This window comes from Podarcis melisellensis, assembly GCF_964234715.1.
Source record: "Podarcis melisellensis genome assembly, chromosome: 6".
Classification (NCBI taxonomy): Eukaryota; Metazoa; Chordata; class Lepidosauria; order Squamata; family Lacertidae; genus Podarcis; species Podarcis melisellensis.
Window position 1 is genome coordinate 31,775,685 of NC_138538.1, and position 10,925 is coordinate 31,786,609.

Genomic DNA, 10,925 nt, shown 5'->3' on the forward strand with positions numbered 1-10,925 from the left:
TCGTCCCCTTCTCCTTGTGCCCTCCATCTTTCCCAACATCAGGGTCTTTTCCAGGGAGTCTTCTCTTCTCATGAGGTGGCCAAAGTATTGGAGCCTCAGCTTCATGATCTGTCCTTCCAGTGAGCACTCAGGGCTGATTTCCTTAAGAATGGAGAGGTTTGATCTTCTTGCAGTCCATGGGACCCTCAAGAGTCTCCTCCAGCACCATAATTCAAAAGCATCAATTCTTTGGCGATCAGCCTTCTTTATGGTCCAGCTCTCAGGAAATGGTTTATTAGCCAGCAACACATAGTGGGTTGGGTGCAGTGGTGTGGTAAGGGCAGGATTTTGTGATAGAGGTCCAAGGTTCCACTCAGCAAAATGAGGAGGGCTGGCTTATCACATTTTGAAGTCAATGAAGCAATGCATGTTACAGTCAAAGGATTGTAATAAACCCAGCGAAACCATGGTAGTCTTGTTTTGCATTGTCTGGTGGCAGCTTTTATGGACTGTAGTCTACTGCATTGGGTGTAACGAAGTTCTGAAACAAGTTGGCGAGTGTTTCTCAGTATTTGATTTTATTTAAAAACATTAAAAACTCTCTCTGTGTGTGCACGCGCACTGCAACATGTACATATATGTGATTATAGATGAGTTGTTCTGCAATGGGGTAAGTGAGAATCTGTGACAATTAAATCTTAAATATCTGCAAAATCAGCACAGAGTATTCATAATATATCTATTTTATTTTTGTTCCATAAAATTTATATACCACTTGATTGTAGGAAAAACCCAAGGCAGTTTACAAATAAAAAAATAAAGCAATCAGAATTATCACTATTATTTTTTTTAGCAACCATAATTTAAAACATACATAAAGTTAAAACCACAATAGAATATACTAGAAACAAATTAAAACCCGTACAAACTGGCAAAACATCTGGGTAGGCTTCATGGGTGTAGCCTGGGGGGGCAGCCCCCCCCCCGGTCCACAAAAATGATTGACAAGCATTGAAAGTACTCAGTTATCTAAGGTTCTGTCCCCCCACCCCAGCAGAAGCTTGCCCCCGCAATGTCCTATTTACGGGGTATTTTTACACCTGATTTCCTTAAAAAAAAAAGCTGAACAACGTTGGCTGCCCCTCCCTAACAAAAATAAGAATATCTTCCGCAGGCGCTTAAAGCAGCTGTGATTGCTGCTAACGAAACCTCAGCAGCCTGGAACGGAGAGAGCAGTTCGACTTCGTGCCCGAAGTGTTGGAAAAACCTGATTGTGCCGTTTCCCCGCTTGGAGCCGCTCTGCCCTCCGGCCTCGAAGGCCAATCCGTAGTAGGTCGCATTTTGACGGACACTTCGAACGCCCATTCACGCCGCGGCCCGTGCAAAGCATGTCGGGCCTTCGTGCTTCTAACCTGCGGCAGCGGGTTTTTCTAAAGCCCTCCCGAACCTCGCCTTGCTTCCAGCTTTGCTGCAGCTGCCGATCCATTCTGAAAGGGCGGGAAAGGCAGCGGAAGGTCCCGCTTCCTCAGAAACCGAGAGGGGTTCGTAAGCACCGGGTGGGTTTCGTGCGGGGGTCTCGCAGGCCGCCTTGGCGAAGGAAGCCCGCCGGGGCGGGACGAGCCGGTTCACACTGGGGGCCCCTTCAGTTTCGCACGGGGAGAGGGGAGGAGGAATAGCCCTCCCTCTGCATGTACTGAGGCTCGAATTATGGGTGTTATAATTGCTGTTACCTTTATTTTGCTATCCTAACTGGCACCCTCAGGTCCCCAGGGCGGGTTACAACAATTAAAAGTGTGTGTATATATGTGTGTGTGTGTGTGTGTATACACACACACACACACACACACACACACACACACACACTCTCTCTCTCTGACACTATACACTATATATATACACACATACACTATATATCTATATATAGTGTCAAAGCCAGGGAGACTTTGCATGTTTATGTGTGTAGTATACACACACACACACACACTATATATATATATATACATACACACACACACACACACACACACACTGTACACAGTCTCTCTCTCTCTCTCTCTCTCTCTCTCTCTCTCTCTCTCTCTCTCTAGTGTCAAAAGCCAGGGAGAAGAGGCAGTGAAACCAAAACTGCAGCTCCCCAACTGGCTCCCATTTTTAACCTAACACCCCTCTCTAGCCTTCCTTAAAAACAGTAGGAAGGGGCCTGGCTGCCTCCTGGAGCTGAAGGTCTACTTCCACCTACTTGAAGGATTGCCTCGCCCCCAATATGTACGCCCTTCACTGCTTAGATCTGCAGAACTCACACTTTTACAAGTGCTGTATCCCGTTTGTCCCACATTTAGAAGCCAACAGCACCCTCACTTCAGAACTCCATGCACATTAATATTAGGCAGGTTCCTTCACTGTATTTTTCTCCCACCAGTGCTCACTAAAACCTTTTTTGTTTATGCAAGCGTACCCAGGCATATAATTTTAGTAATTGTGATGTGTTTAAAAATGGCTTGTTTTATTCTATATTTTATATTCTCTCCCCACCCCACCCATTGGCTGCATTGGCTGGCAGAAGTGGGGAATCCCCATTGTGCATATGGAAGTTCTTGCATGGGTGTCTGCTGATGGGACTCATTAGTTGAATCCTGCTCAATGATACCCACCAGTAATAATGCTACCTTCCTACCAGTTTGGGAGGGAGCCTAACTTCTGCAAAATACACCTCCACAGAAGCCAGTAAAGTCTATAAATCTGATACCCACCCTTTTCCACATAGGATAAGTTGATTGAAAAGGCATGCTCTCTCCAACTACAGTAGTACCTTGGGTTAAAAACAGCTCAGTTACAAACACTCCGGGATACAGACTCCGCTAACCCGGAAGTAGTACCTTGGGTTAAGAACTTTACCTCAGGATGAGAACAGAAATCGCATGCTGGTGGTGCGGCGGCAGCGGGAGGCCCCCATTAGCTAAAGTGGTACCTCAGGTTAAGAACAGTTTCAGGTTAAGAATGGACCTCTGGAACGAGTTAAGTTCGTAACCAGAGGTACCACTGTACTCCTGAAATATTGTGCTGCCTTGCCCACTAATAGATCTCAGCCTAGTGTTTAATGATCTCTACAAGATCATATACAAGTTGCAAAAACGTTACCTACTATCTCAGTCCTATTTAATATTGATTGATGTAAAACATGAGTGCTTCTGACATGGAGAAATTGTTTTGATAGTGATCTCTAAGAGTGAAACTGGGTCTGGTTCAGCATTTCTGAGCTAAGTTGTCTAAACAGGCTACAATCTTTTTAAAAAAAACTTACACAGCTACCCGAAAATTCTGCTACTACTGCACTGACATGCAATTCATTATCAGAAAGGATTTATAGTTGCTGAAATTAGAAAAGTTAAATGAAGCAAATTTCCCCTACACTATTGCAGAACAATGCAGAGGGCTTCACGACTTAAGAGGGAGCTGCATTTGCTGACTACGCAGCCGCCACCAGGAATTACTTGCTGGCAGAATGGAAGCCGTATAGATGATCTTCAAGCCCGTATGTATCTGTCTGGATTCAATCTTTTCTGCCCTCCATACCTCAGTAACCCAGCAACAATAAACAAAACAATATACAAATAGTTAGAGGTTAGAATCTATAACTTATATACATAAGCATTAATTAAAAGTTCCAGAGAACTTTGTTTTGCTTTTTCTGTATACATGCAAATATACTGTACACTGTATTTAGAAGCAAGTTCCATAAAAAAAATTGGATTTGTTTCAGAGTAAACTTGCATGGTGCCAAAAAGCATGCAGTGAAGGATGCTGGGGAGCTGCAGTCCAACAACTTCTGGAGAGCTATGGATTCCCCAGCCCTTTTCTAGATTGTTTTAATGCAATTATTTCATTTAGTTTTTTGCCAATGATTCACTGGAATTTGAGGAAATGTTGCTTAAGAAGCTGAACTTAGTTGTGATTAATAATGAAATGGAAGGTGTTGTCATACCTCGGGTTACAGTCACTTCAGGTTGCGTCTTTTCGGGTTGCGGACTGCCGAAACCCGGAACTACCGGAACAGGTTACTTCCAGGTTTTGGCGGTCACGCATGTGCAGAAGCACTAAATCGCACTTTGCGCATGCGCAGACGTAGGTTGCGAACGTGCATCCCACATCGCAACCCGAGCTTCCACTGTATAATCCATAAAAGGTAAAGATACTAGGTCATCTGCATAGCAGGAAATAGAGAAGTAGCTCCTTTTTCTAAAACAAATGTTTGGTGTAGCAAAGATTAGAAGATGCTCATAATTTTCTAATTCTTTTTGGACAGAAATTTATTTTGTTAGCCAGTATAAAGATCCTTTCCTGGAAGATAAAAATATATCCTCATCCAAGACTTTTTAGAATTCTGGCACTGAACAATAAGTCTGAAAAATAAATAATTATTACATTCCTTGTAACTTTTGTTCTTTTCCTGCCTAGTTCCTTGGATGGATGTATTTTGAAGATATTATGAATATATTGTGGCTTATGTGATCAAACTTTGTTTTTGCAGTGACTGAAGCAGTTACCTAAAGAGGGCAGTATTGATGTATCTTAATATGTCTTTTTCTCTTTAGAAATGTTGGGTTCTGCAGATACACCATACGAGAAAGGAATTTTTAACTTGGAAGTAGTTGTGCCTGAAAGTTAAGTGGATTTTTGAAAATCTTTTGTGCTTCAATGTATTAAGCAGATATGGAATGGTAGATTTGTTAAATACAGTGGTACCTCGCAAGACGAATGCCTCGCAAGACAAAAAACTCGCTAGACGAAAGGTTTTTCCGTTTTCGATTTGCCTCGCAAGACGAATTTCCCCTATGGGCTTGCTTCGCAAGACGAAAACGTCTCGCGACGTCTAAAAACAAAGACATGTTTTGTTTATAAAGTTAATTTATTTTCCCTTCAGTTTTTGAACTGCTCTTTACAGTATGTGTGACTTTAAAGAGCAGTTAATAAACTGTTGTTGTACCAAATTTGGCTTTGTTTAGACCTTTTTTGACCATAGGAACGCATTAATTGATTTTCAATGCATTCCTATGGGATTTCGTGCTTCGCAAGACGAAAAATTCGCTAGACGACAAAAATTGCGGAACGAATTAATTTCGTCTTGCGGGGCACCACTGTACAGCTCATGAGACTGCAGTTCCTTTTACAGGATTAGGAACTAGAGAGCTGTTAAACTGCTTTAAGATCAAGCTGATTCCTCTAGATCAGGCATGTCCAAGAGGGAGTAGATCGCAGGCACTTGTAAGCTGGATGTGCCTGCTAGTGAGTGAGATCAATGTTATGCCAATGGGTGCAACAGGATTTCTCCTAAGCCTCCAAACAATAGCTTTTGGTGGCATCTAGGGGACTGCAGAGGTAAGGAAGTGTAAACCCTGTTTGCTTATATAGGATACCACAATTGGATATTACTCTCATCGTTCTGCCCGGACACTGAGGTCCAGTGCCGAGGGCCTTCTGGTGATTCCCTCACTGCGAGAAGCCACAGGGAAGTTACAGGGAACCAGACAGAGGGCCTTCTCGGTAGAGGCACCCACCCTGTGGAACACCCTCCCACCAGATGTCAAAGAGAAAAAGAACTACCAGACTTTAAGAAGACATCTGAAGGCAGCCCTGTTTAGAGAAGCTTTTAATGTTTAATAGACTATTGTATTTTAATATTTTGTTGAAAGCCGCCCAGAGTGGCTGGAGAAACCCAGCCAAATTGGCAGGGTATAAATAATAAATGATGATGATGATGCTTGTGCATGTTCAGAAATGGATAAGAACAAGGGATTTGTGGGTGTTAACTTGTGAAAATTATCTTTCAAAATAAGAGAACCAACTGTTTTTTAATTAGGTATCCATTTGAACCCCCAAAGATACGCTTTCTGACTCCCATCTACCATCCCAACATTGACTCAGCTGGAAGAATTTGCCTTGATGTTCTCAGATTGCCACCTAAGGTAAGGTTACAGTTGCCTCTCTTACAGGGATTGATGAGAGCAGCAGTAGGCCTCCTGGCACAGCTGTTCCTATCTGCAAGTGCAGATCCTGCTATGTGTATTGGTTGAAAGAGGCCACTTGCTTGTATTTCCCTACTGAGGAGACCTGGACAGAAACAGTTACAGTCAACTGGTCTAAGCTCCTTGTAAATCTCATCTTTTCTTTATTGCCTTTGGTTGTGTGTGGCACAGGTGGCATTGATGCTTTTGGGGTTTTGAGTACCACATATTTTTGCAGCATGTTGATCTAGCTATGCATATTGATAATACTGAAGTTTGTGAGTGTCACTGTGATTGTTGCCAAACAGGGTTTGGAGGGGGGGGGCGAAATAGTTTGCTGGGGCTTATTCTAAGATTTTTCAGAAGTACATAAAGAGTTAAACAAAAGAGGGCAACACACCCTTCCAAAATCAACTCAATAAATATAGAGGATGAAGGGTGGTCTCCTCAAGCCACGGAATGTAGAGTGAGATTTAGAAAGGAGAATTTAGGGAAGGAATGTGAATTGGACTACTTAAGCCCCTCACCACTATCTGGAGGAAACAGAAGCACTCCTGTTATTGGAAGAGAATACACGGCAACATTTTGTTGCATGTCACACTTGTATGTATTACCTATTTGATATACAGGTTGCTTCTAAATTTCTGCAATGTTGCCCAGAAAATCTTGGGGGGAATTATACCTTGGACCTGCAAAGTAACTCCCAACAAGACACACTTCTCTTTGTATCATAATACCCCCACTCACTCAAGTAATTTTTCGTTCTGTGCAGGGTGCATGGAGACCGTCTTTGAATATTGCTACTTTGCTGACTTCAATACAGATACTTATGAATGAACCCAACCCTGATGACCCCCTCATGGCTGACATAGTAAGTTTCCTCCTTTATTTTGGTGGAATGTGTGTTGTATTTTTGGAAGCTATAACTATGCTATAACTCTGTCTGTGAAGGGATGTGAAGAAACCACAGAGTGCAATAGATGTACCTCTTGCAGTTCATTTTTTTGGGGTACAAATTTTCCAGTAATACAACTGAGAAAAGGCCATGTTGACCTAGAAGTGGGGGTGGGGAGAGGTGGGAGATGCTCAAATAGAATTTGTTTTGTTGACAGTGAGGTCAACACTTTCTACCTTGAAACATCATGCTTAAAAATGGATGGATGGGTATATGTGTGTTGCATACAGGATACAAAATATGGCGATTGCAGTCTTCCTAAATACCTAGTGTGGTTAAGTAGTCTTCCATGCGGTCTAGTAAATCTGTCATCAAATGTAACTATGGTCTTATGGTTGAGAGGCCATAATTATCCTTGTCTCTTACTTTTTCCTTTTCCTTTTTTTTAATTATGTCTAGTCCTCTGAGTATAAATACAACAAGCAAACATTCCTCAAAAATGCCAGACAATGGACAGAGAAGTATGCAAGCCAGACAACAATGGTAAGGAAAGTATATCACTTTTGTTAGAGAGGAATGGGGTGTAGGTTAATCTTCACATGTGCAGTCTTGCTGTGCCCAACGGAATACTTCAAATCTGCGTCACCTATAATTGCCCATCTTCCTATAATTGAGTTTGTGGGATGGAAATACTATGAATGTGCCATGAAACACAAGTGTCTGGATTAACGTCTCCCTTGTAGACTACCTTTTCTGGCAATGGGAGTTTTTGTTTTGCTTTCTTGGCCACGTCATAAATCTAAAATGTCATAGAAAAATGCAGGGATTGTTCAGCGTTTATTGTATTTTATTTGTGTCTGATCTTGTAGAATTTGCCTTGGGTAAGAATATTTGGAAGTTACCCTATTGCAAACATTTTATATGGAATTTTATTTGGCTTGCAGTATGGTTCTAAATCTGCAGACGGCATACATCCTCCATGTATTTGTATGAGGGGAAGAATTCATCAGCAGAGATGCAGATCTTTTGGTAAAATCATTCCAGTACCCCAGGCCAAACACGCATTGATTCCAGGGAAATTTAGGATGTGGGATCAGCCTTGTTCACTAATCCGGGAAATACTTTATAGAAATTCTCCCAGTTACATCTGGTCTACATATGCAGTGAAACAAGTTTCTTTTTTTAATACAGTAAGCCCACAACTTAGGCACATTTAACTTGTGCGCATTCAGCTTTATGCGCTTGGCAATAAATAAATAAAGGGCAGGTGTCCGACTTTGGCAATTCTACCTGTGTTTTGACTTCATGTGATTTTGGCTTTAGGTGTGATCCCTGGAACACACCTCCCGCGTAAGTTGCAGGCTTACTGTAGGGGGGGATTCCTATAACTTAGTTCACTGCTGAACCTTATATTGCTTAAACTAACTTGAGAAGCTAGTTTGACGGCTGCTGATATAGTTTTAAAGGGTGCATGAGACCACAGAGCACATTAGGAAGCTTCAGAGATTGGTCTGCCAATATCATTCTCCTACATCATGCAAGAACCATTAGGGTCCCTGCAAAAAGAATCAGTTAGGATTCCATAGAGGGTAGTTAATACCCTTCCTGTGAACTAACCACTATAAACACTTTCAAAGATGAGTGCTTTTAACCTGAATTTCAAGCTGCTCACCTGTAGGGCTTTAAACCATTGTGCTCCAGAGTCAGGTTAGAAGGAGATAAGCTTGTCATGAGATGAAGGTCTATCCTCATCAAACAAGTCTACCAGTGTACCTTGGAACATTTGGAAAACCAAAGCGCAGCTTCTGATCGGCTGCAGGAAGCTCCATCGGACGTTCCCAAAATAGTTCGCAAACCGGAACAGTCACTTCCATGTTTGCAGTATTTGGGAGCCAAAATGTTCGAGAACTAAGCTGTTTGAAAACCAAGGTACAACTGTAGTTATTCTGGCCTCTTCCTAGTCACAGAATTGGTTATAGCATTCCAGACAAGCAAACTGGGTGATTTGAGGAGCGGAGAGGAGATGGCAAAGCATGGTTAAGGGCAGGCTGAGAGATCGTCTTTTGATATTCTGCATATATGCCTGATTCCTCTCACAGTGCATTTCTGAAGTTTTTCCATATAGAACTTGATAACTTCAAAATGATGGGGATGTAGTCTTTCACTTCCTACTGTAACTTCTGTCTGAAAGCATTGCTCTTCCATTTCCTCAGTGAGCATTGCTCTTCCATTTCCTCAGTGAGGATTTAATGCATACTATAAAGGGCTGTATTCTACAGTCACTGAAAGCTGGGGAGTGAATAGAAAACAGGAAATATACTTTGAGGGAGCACTTACTACTGGAGTCATCCATGCTAGAGCACCCAGCCCAGCACCAGCAATGAAAGTAGAATGTAGCACAAGCAGAAAGTAGATGTAGCAATCAGCTCTGTATAAATTATCCTGTGTCATCTTCAACAGTTTTGTGTGCCCCAATAAAGCACAGAGTGGTCTTCAGTAATTCACAACTATGCCTTCTACTTTTATTGAAATTTCCAGGTAAATTGGAATGAAATTACACAGCTGAAACACTTGGGGGCATCTGAACCTTAAATAATACAGCTTCTTTCATAGTTGCACTTTCTTGTTTCTAAACTAATGTGAAGAAGCTGATTCTTCTTAGGCTGTCAGCAGAATTTCAGCTTTGGATAAATTTGGCCTGCTTGTAGAAAGAACTGATTTCTGTTTGGAGGTAGCATCTCCATGTTGCCCAGAATTTGCTTGTAAAAACTGGTATATCCAGTGCTTTTCTTCTAGGCAAAAATATGCCGGTACTGCATACCCTTGAGTGCCCCCAGAAAAAAGGACTGGGTATATCTATGCTATAGAAGTGATCTATGAACAGCCTATACAAATCTTGCAGAGCCATACATATTGTATTGCACAAATTTCTGAAAAGGTTTTTCTAGTTCCCAGAACACATAAGAACAGTCCAGTGATGGAGGAAAAGGCACATTTTCTCTTCTGTAGCACCTCAAGTTGGCTGTCAGGCCACTAAATGTGGTGAGCTGTATAATGAGGATCTAGGGGAATTCTGGGTGGGGTGGTAAGGAGGTGAGGAATTAGCTGATTTGTGTCTTTAAAGAACAAAATGTGTCCCATGACTTTTGAAGTCTTAACTTAGGGAGTCTGCATACTTGCAAGATGTGAATGAAAGCATTGGTTCTTTGAGCAAAGTGTGAACACAGAAACCAATATTTTTCCTCTCTCAGTTGGTTTTCTCTGATGTTATTCCAGACTTTGGAAACCACCGATGAAGAGAACCACCAAAGTGCAGCCAACCCACCCAAAGATTCTCACATTTCCCAGAAAAGGAAAGGAAGCAGTATCAGTGGATTGTCCAAAAGACCTTGCTCAGAAACATAGAAGCTTTGCTGTCGTGAAATATCCCGGTCTCTAGCTCTGTGTCTGTTTCAGTGTTCCTTTCCATCTCTTAAGTAGACTTGTTGCAATTAATGTACTGTTTACTCATTATATGCAATGCCTCTAAGGCAGTGTCAGTGAAGCACTTGTCTGTTTTTAAAAACATCTTATTTTACTTCTGCAGATTTCTTAAGTTCTTTACAGCAATTTTCTCTTTCACTGTCTAATTTGTGTATTTTGCGCATGTTTTGAATGAAGGCACCAATGAGAGAGTAATAAATAACATATTTAGTCCTGCTATGACTAATGGTCATGAATGGTGTTTAAACTATTTCTGGAAGCTAAAGTTGTGTACCTTTGGCCTCATTTGCTGGACTACAGATGAGTGCAAATAATATTTTATGTATCTGCTCCTTTCTTGGCAGCTTTGTAAGTTTGAAGACACCTTCAGCAAGTTGAGCATTGGTCTGAAGGATGCACAGTTCCAAGGACGAACTCATGGTTTGCATGCCCAGGTTTCAATCCCTCACTGTTTAATCAGAGAAGTCTCTCTAGTGTGCTGGATTCCGTCTCTAAATTTAAGGTGTGACAGTGAAGACAGAAGCAGTACTAAACACAATTAGGCATGTTTAACTGTAAAAGTGCAG

At 41.8% G+C, this 10,925-nt stretch overlaps 1 protein-coding gene across 3 annotated transcripts; it reads left to right on the top strand.

Annotated features, from left to right (window-relative positions):
* Positions 1-1,349: 1,349 nt before the first annotated feature.
* UBE2T (ubiquitin conjugating enzyme E2 T) lies at positions 1,350-10,578 on the top strand. Of its 3 annotated transcripts, none has more exons than XM_081914483.1 (7): positions 1,350-1,520; positions 3,399-3,511; positions 4,572-4,639; positions 5,835-5,942; positions 6,754-6,852; positions 7,336-7,419; positions 10,153-10,578. In XM_081914483.1, the coding sequence occupies exons 2-7, from the start codon at positions 3,403-3,405 to the stop codon at positions 10,279-10,281; spliced, it is 597 nt and encodes a 198-aa protein (XP_081770609.1). In that variant the 5' UTR covers positions 1,350-1,520; positions 3,399-3,402; the 3' UTR covers positions 10,282-10,578. The 3 variants fall into 3 exon arrangements, with proteins under 3 accessions (XP_081770609.1, XP_081770608.1, XP_081770610.1); XM_081914482.1 differs by having other exon boundaries at positions 1,351-1,535; XM_081914484.1 differs by lacking the exon at positions 1,350-1,520 and having other exon boundaries at positions 3,474-3,600.
* Positions 10,579-10,925: the final 347 nt, after the last annotated feature.

Coding starts and splice junctions, on each gene's coding strand:
- UBE2T (XM_081914483.1), top strand. CDS start 3,403: ATGCAGAGGGCTTCACGACTTAAGAGGGAGCTGCATTTGCTGACTACG. Junction 3,512..4,571: donor TATAGATGATCTTCAAGCCC/GTATGTATCTGT, acceptor TTTTCTCTTTAG/AAATGTTGGGTTCTGCAGAT. Junction 5,943..6,753: donor TTCTCAGATTGCCACCTAAG/GTAAGGTTACAG, acceptor CGTTCTGTGCAG/GGTGCATGGAGACCGTCTTT.